Source organism: Lissotriton helveticus, chromosome 3_1 (assembly GCF_964261635.1).
Source record: "Lissotriton helveticus chromosome 3_1, aLisHel1.1, whole genome shotgun sequence".
NCBI classification, from domain to species: Eukaryota; Metazoa; Chordata; class Amphibia; order Caudata; family Salamandridae; genus Lissotriton; species Lissotriton helveticus.
Window position 1 is genome coordinate 963,539,443 of NC_136061.1, and position 18,934 is coordinate 963,558,376.

The 18,934-nt window shown below is 42.9% G+C and overlaps 1 protein-coding gene across 1 annotated transcript in view; it reads left to right on the forward strand.

Annotated features, from left to right (window-relative positions):
- The window catches only part of DRC11 (dynein regulatory complex subunit 11), a 951,413-nt gene that overhangs the window by 554,731 nt on the left and 377,748 nt on the right, over positions 1 to 18,934 (forward strand). Inside the window, exon 9 of the mRNA XM_078681371.1 lies at positions 16,965 to 17,040. Coding sequence (XP_078537497.1) covers positions 16,965 to 17,040 — 76 coding nt within the window. The remainder of the gene's footprint in view (positions 1 to 16,964; positions 17,041 to 18,934) is intronic.

The window sequence follows — 18,934 nt, forward strand, 5'->3', positions numbered from 1 at the left end:
CAATATAAATCCCTTGTGCAGACGAAAAAGGTAGTCTTGTCTTGCGGTTAGTGGGAGGAGATGCAGGAAATGTGATCATTAAATGATCAGCAAAAATTCTGGACAAAGGTTAATGATTTTAATGTTAAAAACAGGGGCACTCTGGCCTGTATGATTCTGGAAGCCCAGTGGGCTACTTATTTGACGGAGTTATATAGGGGACCTACAGGCTCAGACGACCCTTAGCATATCTGCGGGCAAACTCTCCTAGTCATCTGGTTTTTAGTTAAGGAAGTTAAGGCAGTTATGGAGAGAATAAAACTCTCACGTGCTGCCGACCCTGACAATGTCCCAGTAGTAATAGTTAAAACAAATAGTGTCCGGTTGGCTACAATTTATTCTACTTTGTTTTGCTGGGTCGCAGGGACTGGCCTTTATCCTTTTACCTGGAAGGGGTCCATATTAAAACTGATTTAAAAAAGGGGAGTGGTCTAGACCCGATGCACTATAGGCTTAAAAGACTCCTGGATATTTCATTAAAGATATTCTCCAAGATTATCCTAGCCAAACTCAAAGATTGGGTCACTGAAACTAAGAGAATCCCACTAGAACAAGGGGGCTTTCGGGAGCGTCATTCCACCATAAACCACTGTTTTGCTCTGTGGGCTATTACTCGAAAGGCTCTGGAGGAAAATCAAACACTGTGCAGTTGTTTAGTAGATTTCTGGACAGCCTTTGATTCTGTTGACAGGGCTATTCTGTGGGGAAAACTTCCTGCTTGGAACCTACCACAAAACCTTCTTGGGGCTCTTCATTGCTTACACTCCGGTGATTGGGCTCAGTTTGAGTTAGACAGTCGGGTCGGTTGTTCCAAAGAATCCATATCGACAATGGCCTGCACCAGGGGTGCGTTTTAGCACCCTTACTATTTAGTCTAGTCTTGGCCAACCTCCCAACTGTTGTTTCCCAATCAAAGTCTTTTTCGCCCAAAATTTGGGACCAGCATATTGCTTGTCTGCTTTATGCAGACGATTTGGAATTATTGGATTATACCTCAATTGGTCTGCAGTGGAAACTCAATGCTTTGGAATCTTATAGTAAGCAGAATAAACTCAGCATTAATCTGGAAAAGACCAAGATTATGATCTTCTGGAAAAAAATAGTTTTTCTTGGTATTTAGGTTCACAGGTGGTGGAGCAAGTGGATCAAAATCAATACCTGGGTTTAATTTTTAGGATAAAGTTGAATTGGAGTGCGCATTGAGATGTAATTAAGCAGAAAGCCCTATTGCAGGCAAGCTGTCTGTCCAGATTCAATGGTAGATTTGGGAGGCCATCCCATATTCCATTACTAAAGGCCTATGAAGGGAAGATACCACCGTTAGGGCTGTATGTGGGAGAGGTCTTTTCTCTTGATCTAACCTATGAATGGGACAGACTGGAAAGTGTAGTGCTTAAAAGAATTCTATCACTCCCCCAAGGTAGCATGGTTCAGGCTATAAGGAGAGAGTGCAGTCTGGTCTCTTGGAATATGACAGCCTCTACTAGGGCCCTACGATACTTTAACACACTGTTGGAGGATGATGAGGTGGTTAAAGTCTCCAAATTGTGTTGGGAAGAGATCGAAAGTAGTGAAAGGATGTGGGTAAAGGCCGCCAGAACCAGAATAACTGCAAAAAAGGGGCACTGTTACATCTTGGCTTCCTTTTCCAGGCAAACGAGCACTGAGAGAGTCTGCTGCTATGACGTCAGAATCAATCGATCTATTGTATTTAAAGAATTAATCATCCATTAGTTTCTCATTTGCCACATTTGGCCAGGATAGTATTTTCCCTTATTTATCACGGTTACCAGACCCAGGCTTAAGAAACGAAATCTTAAGGGATAGGGTGGGAAGTAATCCAATTTACTCTTCCCGCCCATATAACCTAGGGTGCAGAATAATAGTGGTCTCTGTTCCCGCCCTTTGAAAGTTAAATGTACCCGTATGCATATCCTTATGGACTACGCCTTTTATCTCGCAAATCGAGTAAAGTTTTTAAGACCTCTGTTTTTTAAATATGATGTTCTTCATAGGAAGAAAGCGTTTGTGTTATTGTCTGAGATGCAACATTTAGATGTGGCAGTTGGGATTGCTCAGTTTTTACGATCTGTCAAACAGAATTTAAAAGATGAAATATAATGGGTTGGGGGCGTAGCAGCAAGGAGGGGGGCTCTTTTAAAGGATTAAGTGTGTTTTTATAGAATGTTTTAAGGGCAAATGTCTAAAACTTGTTTTTGAACCTGAAACCTGAACCTTCACATAATGACCCTTCTTCAGTCTGTGTCCACTCTTGTGTTCCCCCGTGCATCAACTCCAGTCAACACCATCGTTGGAGCCGTATCCATGGCCCCCTTTCTGTTACCTGGCTTCAAGGTCCTCCTCCGCTCCGGAGACCTCCACTTGACCAGTTGGACCCATCTGCCTGGTACACGTTATCGCCATGATTCTCTTGTGCAGCAACCACACACTCTAAAACAGTAGGCAAAGAATTGTTAGCCACAACCTCCATGCTCCCAGCTCTTTTTTGCCACCCCCTGCATTCTGCCTCTGAGAGCACGTCATTATCCAACACTTCTCCCTCTGATGCTGTCCTCCTCAATAATCTAGCTGGGTTTCATCTACAACCACATTCTTCACAGCCCACATGGTGTCTGTGGACCCCCGACATGACACTCATGTTGTACATTTTGCCTTACTAATGAAGAGTGGTCCATCATGTCCAGAGGGGCCGCCATGGGCCATCCCTGGTGCTCCATCAATGCATGTTGCTGTATTCCCTGCCGCTCTTTGCGGGGGTCACTCCAACCCTGCCCTCTGGAGGCACTGACAATGCCTCCCTGAACCTTCTTTGGCCAGTAAACGCCCTGTCCCAAGACACCATCCAGCTGGCCGCACCATGCCCTGCCCCTGCTTCCCCTCAGGGTAATTGAACTGTACTGTACTGTCCTTAGTCTGCAGTGCCACAGTGTTGCTTCACCTGTAAAAAAGAGGATACGTCTGGAGTGCTGTAACTCTGTGCCCTTACAGCCTGTCATGCCCCCACCACGGGCAGCCACACCCATCTACTTCGTCACTCCCCCCTTCTGCTATCGCCCTACCTCATGTACATGTGCCTGTTCCAGGTGGTGGACCTGTGTTCCACTGAATTCCAAACGCAGACTACTCCTGCTGTGTATTATTGCCACTCTCCACATGGGTGTAGTGCCCCTGCTTTACCTTGTCCAAGTGTACACTCTCATGGGCCATCTCACCGTCAACCTCATTCTCCTGTCCTGTCCTACTACTAGCTGCTCTGCAATATTATCCCTTTCCCTCCTCCTCTTTGATCCATTCCAGCATTGCACCAATCGGTTCTGATGCCAGGCCCGTGGGTGTTGCTGCAACAGGGGCAGCCTCTCGCTTTCCTGCACCCCCAACTGACTCCCCCAGACTACAGTGACACTAAACACTGCGGGCCAGGTCCAACCAACCCCCCTGATCCAGTGAAAATGCTGGCCACTGGCTCACTCCTTCCTCACAGTCCTGTGTCTTCATGCTCAGCCCTGCCACCTCTTTGTGCCCCTACCCCCTCCTCTGCATGTGTTGCCTCCATTATGCCTGTCTCCTCATCCTCCAGCAGTGTCTTCACCAGTGCTGAATTTGCAAAAAATAAAATGCCAGTGCCCTCATCAGAAGGCCACTGTAGCTTGCACCACCCATTGACCCAGCCAGCGCTTCTATGTCAGTACCACCACACTGCTAACCATCACACTCCTACAAGTGTGACAAATCAGACTATTTCAGGCCCCCAAAGCTATAAGAATGACTTTGGTGGCAGGTATTAGTTGATTTTAATGTAGATTGAATTAAGGAACAACTCTTAATCTGATCATCTCTAAATTACACAAACAGTGCCACCATGTGGCAGACTGCCCTAAGTGCCAGTGTTGACAGCTAAGTGCTGGTGTTAAGCACCAGAAACCACCAACTCAAATTAAGCACCGGTTTTCCCTGCTGGTGCTACGAGGTCAACACTCCTCTTCTTGATACCAGACCCCTCCCCCATCCATGCTCCTCTGCTACGTGCTCCAGCGCTCTGTTAGCCTTAGCCCCGTGGGCCTACTGCTCAATGGCTGCTCCTCCCCCCCACCTTTATTTATTTATTTATTTTTATTTATTTATGCATTTTTATATAGCGCGGACTTTACCCGAAGGCGTCAGAGCGCTTCACATTAGGAACAGACATGAAACATAATGAGAAACATTACAAAAGAACAGATTGCAAAAACATACGTTACTTACATAAGGTAATAGTGAGCAAACAAAATACATGAGGTAGTAAAGGTAATAGTGACAATCGTGAGCAAACAAAATACTTGAGTAAAAATTGTGAGCAACCAAAATACATGAGATAGTAAAGGTAAAAGTGACAATCGTGAGCAAACAAAATACTTGAGTAAAAATTGTGAGCAACCAAAATACATGAGGTAGTCAAAAATGCACAAGAGGAAAAGAAAGTGACAAGTGTGCAGTTATAAGAGAAAACAGAGTATAATTAGAGGTATAGTCCTGCAATAGGTGCTAGACACTCAGGCTCAGGAACAAGCGTTACGTGGGCCAGGTGGCACTTGTGCAAGTATCAAGGGTAAAGACATGTGAGAGGTAGCAGCCGTGTGTTGCAAGGGCAGAGTGGTGTGTGAATATTACAAAAGGGCACCGAACACCAGTACATGGAAAATACTGCAAAAAGGCAGACCCTCCAATCACAGGCATACACTGGGAAGGCACTTCCATGGTCATGGAAAGTAGAAATTATCAGTAGTGGGAAGTCTTCCTCACAAATAGCAAGAGGACGTGAGTTACTTTTGCGGGCCTCCTTGTCCCTCCCTAGTGGAGGTCTCCCGCTGCACACCATGTCTGTCCGCTCGACCTGTACAGTCTGCGCAGCCATCTCCTCCACCCGGATCCCACTCAAATATAATTTCGGGACTGCTCGCTGAAGTCTTGAGCGGATCCACACACCTACCTTTGCTCCCCTCTGGTGCACCGATGGTCCTTTGCTGGCAAACATGCCAAGACTACAGTAGCCACCCCTGCCAATGCCAAGCTTGCTGGACTGCTGACACTCGCCTCTGCGACTTCCACTACCAAGTCCAGGCGCACGCTTCTTTGAGCATTCGCAGTGGCAGGGCAGGCTTATCGTCCCCTATGCTGCAAATCTCCCTACAAAGACTTTCTTGCCTATAACAGCCACCAGGTCACATTTCACAAAATGGTGGTCTGGATATATTATATATCCCTTGGACTACCTCCGTAACGAAAAGTTGCGCAAAAAATGCATGCAGTCTCTTGGACTGCACCATTCCCTCAAAATTTCCGGGGGGCACACCTTCCCTTGGTCAGCTGCCCCTCAAAACCCGATTGGCACAACATATCACATTGTGCATGCAACCTGACCCGCACTTACTCATCAGTTGCACATAGACCATTGGATCAGTTCATCACTGTTTGCACAAGTTAACCACAAATCAATGTTTACAATGATTGCATGTGTATCTATGCACCAATATAGCACCCACAGACTCACACAATTTTTTATAATTGAAAGCAAATGCAACATGGCACCATATTACGCATTTATTAAATATGCACTTGCTCCTCAGATTTCTCATTAATTGCACATTTCATTTAGCACCCGATTATATCTTGCATACACATATACCATATACATGCTCTAAATGATGTGCTTATCTTGCAGGACCTGCACTACCTTGTCCCAGTCACCTTTTGGAGGCACTAACTGTTGGGAAACCATGCAATTTTCCTGTAGGTCCATTCACTTTTGTTTTCAACAGCTTGGACTGGCCATGCAGGGCATGAGAATAAACACTTTGGAAACAGATGAATGGATTGTGAGGTCAGATTCACGCTAACTTGCCTGGACTTCAGCCCCAATCGCTCAGGAGTTTTATTGGCCACTCTCTAGAGAGTAAAGAGCTATAGATCCATGATAGTCACTCTCACCTTGGAGAAGAGGGGAATTAAATGAAACTGGTCAGGAGCTGACTGAGGTAGGCAGCCCATTTCACTTGTGACTACCAAGTGGGAAAAAGAAAACAGGCATGAGAAACTCAGGTGCATAGTTTCAGGGGGTGTTTGGGGTGTTACACCCCCTAATAAATGTATTTTCTGTTAAATAGTTGGGTACAGGTACTGTCAGTTGGGTCAGGTGAGATGTGTGTCGGAATACACCAGGAATTTTTATATACACACAGACATAAATGCACACACTCTCTCCCTCTCTGTTTTGAAAATCTTTTTAAAAATTGGTTCTTTTAGAAAATATTGTATTCTCTCATAATACTCCCACCAATCCGCATTCTTCTCCCTTTTCACTGCCCCATAGGCCTCTCTCATGCGCCTGGCTTGTCATATTATGGATTTAAGCATTACATGCCAGCCTGATTGTCGATAAGTCCGAAGCTCATTCCCCCCTAATCTTACTGGCCAAGCTTTGCCTCTGGGTATACTGTTTCTCAGGGCATGTGCTGTACAGTAAGCATCGCTGTTTCCCAGAAACTGATTATTTCGGATTATTGGTGGGGAAAGCTGAAATTACATGGAACTTGTACAACAGGCCAGCTTGATCTAAAGTGCTTGTCCAGATATTTGCTGTATGAACAGCATTATGTGCCCGTATGCTTCTTCCATGATGAGACCCAGCAGCAACTTCAGCAACGGGTCACAGTACAAGACCTGCAACAGAAGTAGTTCCAGTAAACCATCCCAAAGTCCAGTGCTGGAGTGGCTTATGTTGGGAAGTCGAGAATTACGGATCCATACATAGTGGAAGTGTTTTACATACTGAGTAAATACCAACATTGCTACGGCAAAGTAGCTTCATGTACAGGGTGGCGATGTCGACTCCAGCATGATAATGGTGCTGTACATACTAGTATGAATGTGCATTCTGTCATGGCAAAAGCAAATCACACATGGCAAGGCAATGTTGATTCTGGTAATTGCAATTGTATTTGTAATTGTATTTATATAGTTCTTACTACCCTTGATGAGTCGTTGAAGCAATTTTCGGTGTGTAACACGACACTCCAGAACCAAAAATGAATTAGTAGTGGATTAATATAAGGAAATATAAGTTGTTAAGTCGAGCAGTGGACATGTGAGTCTGTAAGTTTGATTGAAAAAGATAAAGGGGGGACAGGGGTGGGAAGAGTTTAGAAAGGGTTATTAGGTGGGTCATAGTAGTAAAATGAGGTTTGGGATGGGTTAAAGGTGGAATAGAGGAGGGAGGAGTCGAGAAAGTGTCACTTGGGAGATCATAGAATTAAAATGGTTTTTCGAGTGAGTCAAGGAGGGATAGAGGAGGGAAGAGTCTAGAAAGGGTTATTAGGTGGGTCATAGTAGTAAAATGAGGTTTGGGATGGGTTAAAGGTGGAATAGAGGAGGGAGGAGTCGAGAAAGTGTCACTTGGGAGATCATAGAATTAAAATGGTTTTTGAGTGAGTCAAGGAGGGATAGAGGAGGGAAGAGTCTAGAAAGGGTTATTAGGTGGGTCATAGTAGTAAAATGAGGTTTGGGATGGGTTAAAGGTGGAATAGAGGAGGGAGGAGTCGAGAAAGTGTCACTTGGGAGATCATAGAATTAAAATGGTTTTTGAGTGAGTCAAGGAGGGATAGAGGAGGGAAGAGTCTAGAAAGGGTTATTAGGTGGGTCATAGTAGTAAAATGAGGTTTGGGATGGGTTAAAGGTGGAATAGAGGAGGGAGGAGTCGAGAAAGTGTCACTTGGGAGATCATAGAATTAAAATGGTTTTTGAGTGAGTCAAGGAGGGATAGAGGAGGGAAGAGTCTAGAAAGGGTTATTAGGTGGGTCATAGTAGTAAAATGAGGTTTGGGATGGGTTAAAGGTGGAATAGAGGAGGGAGGAGTCGAGAAAGTGTCACTTGGGAGATCATAGAATTAAAATGGTTTTTCGAGTGAGTCAAGGAGGGATAGAGGAGGGAAGAGTCTAGAAAGAGTTATTTGGGAGATTATAGTAGTAGAATAAGGTTTGAGATGAGTCAAGGGATAGAGGAGGAAAGAGTCAAGAAAGGGCTATTAGAGAGATCAGAGTAGTAGAATGAGGTTTGGGATGAGTCAGAGAGTGGAGAAAGAGGATATATTGAGAGAGGTATAGGATAAGACAGAGAGTAGTGGATTGGAGAGAGTTGAAGGCTTTGTTTTTAAAGTATGAGTAAAGTAATAAATATACAGATACATAACTACATAGAAAGGGTATACATGCATAAGGAAAAATAATAAAGAGATAGAAAGTTGTATTGTAAAAAGTCCCATATGTGCATATATGGATAGTTAGAAACTCAAACTTTCAAGGGTTGCTATACGTAAAGCTAATTTATTTGTGTATTTTTATTAAAAAAGAAAAAAAAATTGTAATTGTAATGTTTTTTGTTTATTTATTTATATTTATTTTTGCTTTATGTTTTCCTCAATATTTAATAGTGAAGCACTTATAGAAACAATTATGATCATAATTACATATTGTGATAAATAAAATAAAATAAAACAGAGATCCATAAGCATTTAATTAAATAACTTATATGAAAACTATACAGCAACATACATATATGTTAAGCATAACATTATATATATATATATAATATATATACAAATATATATATATATATTTTTTCAACTCGTTTCTGCACTTGCACGCTGTACACAAGAATGAATGGCGCACCGCCGAAGGATCTTTGTAGCACAATCCAATTAATTATAGCAATCCTTTGAAAAAGGAGGGCAACACCTTGTGCGATTCAAACTTCATTTATTTCGTCACACCGCCATCGGACGCATTTCTGCTGATCCCAGCCTTGCTCACCAATGACGAGGGAGCATTCACGTCACGTTTTTATCCAACACCATTTTCAAATTGTGCAACTACAAGCGTATAAACCTAAACAACAGACCTGCAGTTAGTTCCTGCATTAAGTACAAGCAGGTCACACCAATTGTCACAGTTTCAAACTACAGATCCATAGACATAAACAACAGATCTGTAGTTTTTGGTATTTTTAAATCACAGACTCAATCTATTTTACAGCAACTGTGCTCATACTGTACACACAATGTTTGTCAATTATTGCATACAAATATTGAACTGAAAAAACATAAATTATGAGTCTTTAAAAATTCAACATATCAATAATGACACTCATTGAGATAGGATTTTTAATGACATAAAAGAACCCTGTCATTAGTATACTGAATGTGCAGTTATGCATTTGTTTGTAATTTGCACATTCTGATTCTGTATGTTGAATTTTTAAAGACTCATAATTTATGAGATGTTTTTTTAAGTTCAATATTTGTGTGCAATAATTGACAAGCATTGTGTGTACAATATGAGCGCAGCTGCGGTAAAACGGATTGAGCCTGTGATTTAAAAATACCAAAAACTACAGATCTGTTGATTATGTCTGTGGATCTGTAGTTTGAAACTGTGGCACTTGGTGTGACCTGCTTATACTTAATGCAGGAACTACGGGTCTGTTGTTTAGTTTATGTTTTGAGTACAGTGATTGTGTTTTCCTACTGAGATCAATGCTGAAATACTGACATGGCAATAGTGCCTTAGATACTGTGGCAGTATGGATTCTAGCATGGTAGTGGTGGTCTACATACTGGGACAATGTGGCTTCATGCATGGCAATTGTGGTTAACATACTGGGGCAATGAGGATTCTGGCACAGCAATGGTGCTTCACATACTGAGGGGCTTCGTGGATTCTGGCATTGAAGTGGTGCTTTACATACCTAGACAACATGGCTACTTGCATGGCATTAGTATGTTGCACTTGCGGTATTCGGTCTGGTTTGGGGGCCCCAATAGCATCGAAGGCTTAATGGGCCCTGTTGACTATTTGCTTTACTGTTTAGCCAACTGTATATTTTGTATACATTTGTGATTTATTGTGTAGTATTTGTGAGTGAATTAAAGTACATTTTCTTTTTAAAAGTGAAAGCACTTATACCACAAAGATTTATTGAGCGTCATCATGGTACAGAATTCTGAGTTTCCAACTCACCTCTCCTCCCAAAGAGCGCCGTGGACTGCTCTGTCTCTCTACATCAAGGAGTCAAGTGATGAGGGGGTGTGCTTGGTTTTCAATTTAGGGTAACAATAGTACGGGAATCCCTGGTCACCACTGGTTAATTACCTCAGTAGATATAATTAAGGCCCAGTAACTCTTTTATGCCAGCGAGCCCCCATCACCAGTTCTCACAGCTCCCATATTTGAATTGACAAGGATAGACAAGATGCAAGTACATCCACGAAGAGTGATGTTCCTTTTAATCTTTCAATTTTGTTTTTTATATATTTTAAAGTTGGAGGATTGACAAGTTTTGTGACACTGGATCCTGCTTCGGAGTAAAACCTAATGAAAGTATATATACACTTGTCACATTTCAGGACAAGATTAGTTGGAAGTTATTTTTACTGGCAGTGAGTTGATTAACGTCTGACATAAGTATTTATTTCAATGGGAATTAAACCACAGCATGTGGCAAATGAAGGATGTTTTGTGTGAATCAGCTTTTGTGAACTGTTCTTTAATATTAAGAGTTCAAAAAATATATACATTTTTTAAACTTCTGTGTAATTTTTTTTACGAGCTATAGGGGGACGTGTGCTGCCTTTCTATGCGTATCTAGAACATATGCAACTAAACTTAAAAATTACATTCGAAGGCAGTGTATTCCAGCATTATTGCTCACACACATGCAACACTGAATAGGAGCTGCAGGTGTCTGGGGGGCGGGCGGGGGTTGTTCAGTGTGAGAAAGCGGTCGAGATCCACCAAGAAGTTTAAAATCCTTTGATTTGTGAGTCACGGTTACTGGGAGAACACGAGAAAGGAGCATTTTCAAAGGAAGAGGGGATCTCGGGAAAGCGAGGGTAGACGCTCCTCTTTATAAACCGCCATGTACTGTCCTTTGAGCCTGTTCCCGAACACTGGCAGACAGGCACAGACACAAACACTGCCGCGGAGGGTCAGCCCATGTGATGGGTCACAGAGGACTCGACGCTGGGCTCCCTCGGCCCTCTTCACATGTTATTAGACCTGAAAATCGAAACTCAAGCTTCTTAATGCCTTTACCAGACCCAGGAGACCTGCTGTTCACAGGGTCAGGGCAGTAATATTTTAGGATGAATTATTAGACCGGAGGAATAGTGCTTTTGTCCTGGAAAGGATCAGACGTTTCCTGAGTTGCTCAAGGGGAAGTTGTCTTTTTGAGTCTCTGGCACAGACGGCTCTCATTGCCTTGCCTCACCTGTTACATTGTGGTCACGCCTCTGGGGCCGCCACTAATGGTCAGCAGAGGCCCATGCAAGCGGACTCATGGTATGTGTGACAGACTCAGTAAGTCCTTTCCCTGGTTCCAGATGTGTTGCTGGATGAAAAGTCAGGACTGGAGGTGGCATTCACTGCACAGGAACAGCTGACAGTTTAACTAGTCTGAGGCTGACATCCCAACAGCAAAAGATTCAGAGATAAGTCTAAAGAAAGTTAACAGGCTGCTGAAGGCCAGCTGTACTGCAACCTGTCGCCTCCAGGCTGGAGCCCCGCCTCTGTACATATGGGAAGAGCTGAGTACAGCTACCTCCAGGGTGCAGAGCCAACCTTTTTTTACATGTTATCTTGGTGATGAACCTCTTCCAGGTGTGGGTGGTGCCCTTTATGCATTGTTGAGTAACGTCGGTCTGTGTGCAGGGGTGTAGCTTTGGTGGCATGGGTGCATTCTTGGCTTGGTAGTTGGGGCTGGTCGCTTAAAAATGTGTCTCCTATGCTTGTGTTGGTTTTTCCCACTTCTTTACTTGGGAAATGTGAGATTCACAACCACTAAGCTACACCCCTGTCTGTGTGGGTTGCTCGATAACCTAGATGTTCACATTTGAGCATGTTGATTTAGGGCAATTGATAGATGTTGGGTGTTTCTGCTGTAAAGGACCTGTAAATGTAAAAATGTAAATTGATACTTGTATAGCGCACTACTCACCCGCAAGGGTCTCAAGGCACTTGTACAAATACCGCTGTGGAACCCATCCTGGCTTTTCCTGTGAGGTGTCCACTCCTGGGCACCCCCAAGGTGGAGGCCAGGCATCCTCAGCGTTGTGGAGGCCGTTGTGGAGATTAAGCAAGCTATTGCCCAGAGTTGCAGAGTGGGACTCCATGATTGTAATAGGCACAGAGGAAAGAATTATCAGGTCCGTGGAATTTATTTTGAGCCCAAGCCCTGCCGAGGCAGGGATTTGAACCCTGGTCCTGGGCTAGACCTCTGCATCAGGGTCTGCCGCTCTAACCATTGAGCCACACTTCTCCACTTCTGTGTGTTATGATCTATCGTACACTAGTGACAGTTTTGGCAGAGGCCAGAACTTATTTAATCTGTGCAAAAGGAGGCATAGGTCTGCTGCCTAAGAATTGTATGTGTGATAACTAAGTTGTTGGATGGCACTGCTGCCTACGTCTTGATCTTCTAAGATGAATGTAAATGACAAAGATACAGATCACACACAGTTACTCAATGTTTGTGTGAAGTCATCTGATTTAGTTGACATTCAGGGTTGACAATGGATGTGTGACTGTGCTTGTGAGTACATTTCCATCCAAATAGTACTCTATGCAAGGGAGTTGTTAGACTGCCTGCGAAGGAATGGCTGGCAGGTGCATCATTGACCTCAGTGCTGAGAGGCCCTCTTCACCCCAGTTATGGTTGTCTTTTACTAGCAGATAGGGAGGTGGATGCTATATTCGTTGTTTGCATTGGAGGACATAAAACCTTTCTGTGGTGTTTGTATCTAAGTTAGTGTACATGCTTCTAGGTAAATCAGTGATGGGAGAAACTGCTAGGCACATCATATGGCAATCGCAAATAAGGGAACATCAGCCTGACAAGCAGGGCAGTGTGTGACAGTAGTTGCCCATTTTGAACAAAAAAATATTTGAAATAGCAGAAGTACTGACACCCTCTGATTAGCGTGTAAACAAATGATTCAGACCATCTTCACTCTCTTTCTGCCAGGATTTGCCAGGAGTGACAGAGAGTAAAAAATGGCTATATGTCATAGACATATAGCTAATTCTCCAACAGCCCTTACTTTGTCGGGCGTCGGAGAAGTTCCGACATGGCGCTGACAGAGTAGTAACCACTGTGGCCAAACTATGGTCTGCTAAACAACCAGAGGTATGCAGTTCCCCAGAAAGGAGACTAAAACATGGAGGGAGGGAGAATGAACCAAGAAGTGGGTGAAGGCACACCTAAGGGGGAAATCCTCCCTTTCGGAACTAAAATCCTCACACACCCAGCAAGCTAGGTGTCATGCTTCATCATATGGGTTTTGCTCCTCGTCGGGTCGGCGGTGCAATACCCGACGGGCACCCATAGATGGGCTCTTTGTCGGATATCTTTTGTTCCTGCCGTATGGTGCCGTGGGTGTGAGGGCCCTAGGGAAAGGAGTGTAGATGTGGATGGGTGGTGGATTAAAAAAGGTTAGATAGTCCACTGAGTCAGTTTAATAACGTGGTAATCTACCTTATTAAAATTTGTGAAGAGAGGCTGCTCGCTGGCACAAAGATCCAGGGTAGCAATGCTCTACTCTGTGTTATTGGTCAACATGTTTCATGCTGAGTGTTCAATAAAGTACAGTACATTTCGTCAGGACATAAAAAGTAGCTATCGACACTGTGGTATAGGGAAGGTATTCTGCCTACCACTGGACTAAGGATGCGGACAGAGAGTCCCGCCACTTCTAGTGAAACCTGCACAGGGATGACAAAAAGGATGACAAAAGTAGCAGTGAGTAAGGTCATCAACCTGGCCCAACTGGTGTTGGTTCATTCGACTAGAGCATGTCAGTGAAAGCTTTTAGAAGGAATTTAAAACTAGCCAGAGTCAAGGGGGTTGAGGGAAAAGGGGATTGTATATTATAAAACAAGCATTGGCTTGTTCTGGTAATAACGTAGTTACAAGTAGCAAAATTGAAATGTTGAAAAATAAAAGGCATAGTAGCCTCACCCTATAAATGTGAAGCGCTGTCTTCAACGGTCTTCTCAGTGAAAAGCACCTCAAATGTAGGTGCCCTATGCGAAGGAGACAAAATCAAGGCAATGGTAATCATTGGGTGGTGATGGAGAAGTAAAAGTAAACACTCTCAATAATGGCGCGGCTTCCCATGCAACGGCCGACTGGTAAGGGGGGGCTCTGTTAACCTAATCACTCTATCGACTCCATATTAGGATAAACAACCAATAATCGGGCTGTTGTGGCTAGCGAGGGGAGCGTGGCGCTCTAGGGGACATAGGGGCAGGGCAGCGCTCGCCAATACCCCCAGGACCCCAGCACCCACAACAAGCCAGGCAAACTATGGTCTGTCCACATTTAAATCGGGTCGGCAGATCACTATGTCGTCGGTGAGGGAACACTGTTGCCGTTGCGATGGAGTTTCCCCTCCATCAACATATAATTTAGGTCCTATATCTAGAATCCCATCATCGAAGTTGGGAGCCTAATCTTTTGCACGTTATTACACTCAGAGTTGAGATCTAAGCATCATCCAAATTTCATTAAGTGAAAATGAGCGGGCAATCAATGATGTTAGAGTAATTTGGGGTGTCTTAAAACTGATAATTGAAGAAGTGTGCACCACAGCTATGCAAGGAATCAGGACAGCACTGCAGAATAATTTGATTCCTTTTCAGACATTTGGAATGCGGATTGGAGAAAGCTCCTCCATTGCTGTGAAACAGTATAGAAATATATTGAGTTCAAAGTAACGCATCACAGCGGGGATGAAAATATACACAAATTCAAGTACAAGGAATCCACTTCATGAATGCATAGTGAATTAAATATGCGTAACAGATTGAAACCTTAGTTGGTAAAAACAGAACACCCAAAACATTGATCTTCCCTTCTTCCTCCCCAACCTTACCAAGTGGTGAAAACTGGGAGACTACATTTCATGTCAGGCCAACGTACCATGCAGATTTCCCCTGGGCTCAACCCTTGCACCAACTCTGTTCAGAAAGTATCTACAGTCCATGCATCTAGGCCTTGAGGGGACTCAAGTCTGTTTCCATATTTTAAAGAGGACATCCAAAGTTTCTTCTTCTTCTAAACAATCTCCATTGCTGACATATCTTTGCTGCACTTATGCTTAAGTGAACGCTATAACTGGACAGCCGACTATCTTTTACTCCTCAGACTGTCTGGCAAAACAGAATGTATCCTCTTTTCTCCCTCACAAAAATCTAAACTAGACCACATTCTACTGGTGTTCCCTAGACGTGATGGCTACATTCCCATTCTCTCAAAATATGTGAATTAACTATGCTACACCATATGTCATCCTTATCTCTGACCCTCACAACAGCAATGGAGTGAAAATTGTCAGTCTCTCTCTCTCTTCATTCCTTGAAAACAGTGAAGCACCTGTTCACTAAAGAACAAAAAAGAAGAGTGCCTGCATTGGCTATCTGCAGCTTCCATTTTGGCAACTCCATCCATGCCGTGGGCTGCAAGTCATCTCTTGCCCTTTCAATGTGATATTCCATTCAGGATGGCTAGCTCTGAAAAAAATGGTTCCTTATTTGCCCTATTGTCTATGAAGGCTACTGCCTCCCATTGAATGCCAGGATAATCTTCACATTTCCTCAAATAATTTAATCTGAACAATCCTCCTTTACTTACTGCTTTTTTCCATCGAATGAACTTCCACCAACCCGCTAAACACCAATGCTTCTCTTCACTCACCCTCGCACAAACCCCACATCCCCCTCACCCGTAGCGGCAGCCACTCCTTCTCCTACATCACAGCCAAGACGTGGACATACCTCCCCCTCCAGCTTCATATGGCCCCCTTGCTGGCAGACTTCAGAAAGAGAATCGAGGCCTAGCTCTTCCACAGAGACACAGCCCCCAGATACCCCTAGGGATGACAGAGTGCGCTTCACAAATGCTGATTGATTGATTGATTCAACCTATCTCTGGGGAGCAGAAGACTATACACTGCTGAAAATCTCCAACAATAGAGGCATTAATGTACAGGGCATCCTCTGTCAAACTGCTCCTTCACCAGGGTCACTACCTCAGTCTCTCTTCCACCAAGTATCTACGGCTAACCGTACTCCCTTTGTCATTCAGGAAGTGGCTATAGATGGACACGCCTATTCTTCTTATTCCTTGACTAATCAATCTCTCACTTATCTGTTTTGCTCTTCCATTCTCGCCCCAGTGATCTTTTAGGTCCCATGTAATGCAGCTTGATGATCCCTCCCCCCCCCCTCTCTCTCTCTCACTCTCACATTATTGTGTGAAATCACGTGGCTCAAAATAGAGAATAATTCAGTGGCAATCATGGTGTGTGGAATCAGCAAACGTTTAGAAAGTATTGTAAGTGCAAAATAGTGAAAGGTCCCTACCAGATTGAGAATACAAAAATGTTATGTGAGACTACTGTAGCCGGGCTACTGGATGCAGAGTGGGAAGAATTAGACAGAGCATTAGTGGTGTTGCAGGTCGATGAAGCTATTGAAAAATCCACACAATCCAGAAATGTAAATGACGACATATGTTAGAAGGATTCAAACACTAAGGGCAATGTATTTATTTGTTAGTTTTAATAGTCAATGTGTGTCAGCTTCCAGATACGTCGTAGAGCTAGAAGTTCATTGAACAAAGCAATTCACTTGAGGAGATGAGGTTTTAATCTAATCAGATAAAGTATGCACTTACACACTGGTCACCAAATACAGTCGTAAATTGCGTATCAACGTCATTTTATTGTAGCAAAGGTTTTACTGGGAGACACTTGGGTTTCTTTGGTAATACCCTAAATTGAAGCAATTTAATAAACCCACCTCTTCTTTCACTTCTTATAGGAAGAAGATGAGGGCTGGAAAATGGCACCAAGTCGGTTCTTCCCTGACATGACCGAGGGAGACCAGATGTACAGAGGTCAGTGTTGGTTGATATGGTTTGCAGCAGCAGTTTTCTCCTTGCTACTTTGTTGAGTGCTCCATGCGTTGTTCTTTGCCACTATGGATGCAGAATGGGACAGATATTGAAGTTGCACTGAAACACACCCTGCCAGTGCAGCACTTGTACTGCTCTTCATTTTCCTACCCTGTTAATATGTGGAGAGGCTGTGGCCAGTAATGGGCGTGTAATGGTGATCTTGGACTGGATCACTATCTGTGGTCACAGGGGCATCAAACTTTCAATGTTAGATCTAGTCCAGAAACCATATGATGGTTGGTTGTAACTTTGTTTGAATGAACCTGGGTCCAATTTGCTAAAATAAATCATTTAAATTGTTACAAGAGTTACCAAGCCATTATTGGTTATGGTCCTCTAGTCAGCTGTGGTCGAAAGGTGGATTCAATGTGGAGAACAAATTGCCCTCAGATCTGCTGTCATACTCACCCGGCTTTCTTTGGAGATGGAGAGTTGCAGCACCACCTGATTTAGCATAACAGTCTGCAGGATCAGGTGACAGCAACAACTCTGAAAATGAGAATTCAAGGTATACATCCCACGCACTGGAATCACTATGAAAAATATACATTGTGATAATAACATGGATGGGACGAGCCTTCAAGTTTACACAGTCCAGAACAAATCCAAGGTAACGTTTTCATTAAAAGACAAACATGATACTTTCGTAGAAACTGAAGGGTGAACTCGAAAGAGTACTATTTACATTGGTATTGTTCCCCTATTCAAAGATGATCTGCGTGATGCTGCCAAATTGGCACATATCTTCTTCAGTTTACACGTGATGTCAGAAGGTCCTCTTCACTATACTGATGTACAAAGTATACAATATAGTAAGAGGTGGGGACCTAGAAATAAAAAAAATCCTGATCGAATTCTTCTTTTGAATTTTACCATTTTTAAAATTCCCTAAGTTTCATAATTTGTAGTGGAGAGAATTGAATGTTTGTACTTGGAGAATGGATATCTCTTTTTACTGAAAACTGGAGATAAAAGGAGAAAACAAACACAATCTATATAGCTAATATATTAGTGGCTTATAATACTGGGTGGTTGCAGGAACATATGAATCAGCCCCAAAAAAAGCTTTACAATTCCACTGCAAAAGCGGTTTTATGCGTGGGGTGGCCCGGGTAACTAGAACGGGTGCACGAAATTTCTGATGTCTGTTCTGAAATTCTGAAGAAATTCTGGCAAATCTGCAGTGTTTTTAGAAACATAACTGTGAGGGTAAGAATTCAATAAAAATAGGCTTTACAGGAGAAATTATTTCTTCCCCAAACCAAGCTGACTTTATTTTTTCAGCAAAAGTAATTGCAGATACCTAGGTTTTGTCACATATTTTGCTGAACGAAAAATAGCAAATTGATTTTTTTGTGAGAGACTGTTCCCAAATAAACATGTAGATTTCACCAGATATGTAATTGGACAGAAAATAACTTTGCAATTTCATGAGGTTAATAATTATGAATTTTGCCCAAATACATAATATAATTATGCACCCGCTTATGCTGTATTTTTTTGCCACTTTGTTTTATTGCGATAGTAAATTGATTATTATTTTTAATGGGCATTGTAACACTCACAAACATAATTTTAATGGTGTAAATACAATATGGTCAGCCCTGAGAGAGCAGGGAGTCATTTTAAACATACCAATTTGCAGATAAGGCTTCTTTAGCAGAGCTCAAACTATAGAAAATCCATGAATCAAGAAAAAGTATATATTGGGATAACATAACAATTAAATGGAATTTCTTGCAGTGTCATTTATTTAAAGTTATAATTATTTAGGGCCTGATTATGAGTTTGGTGGTCCATCGGACTGCCAAACCTGTGATGGAGGTATGGTGGC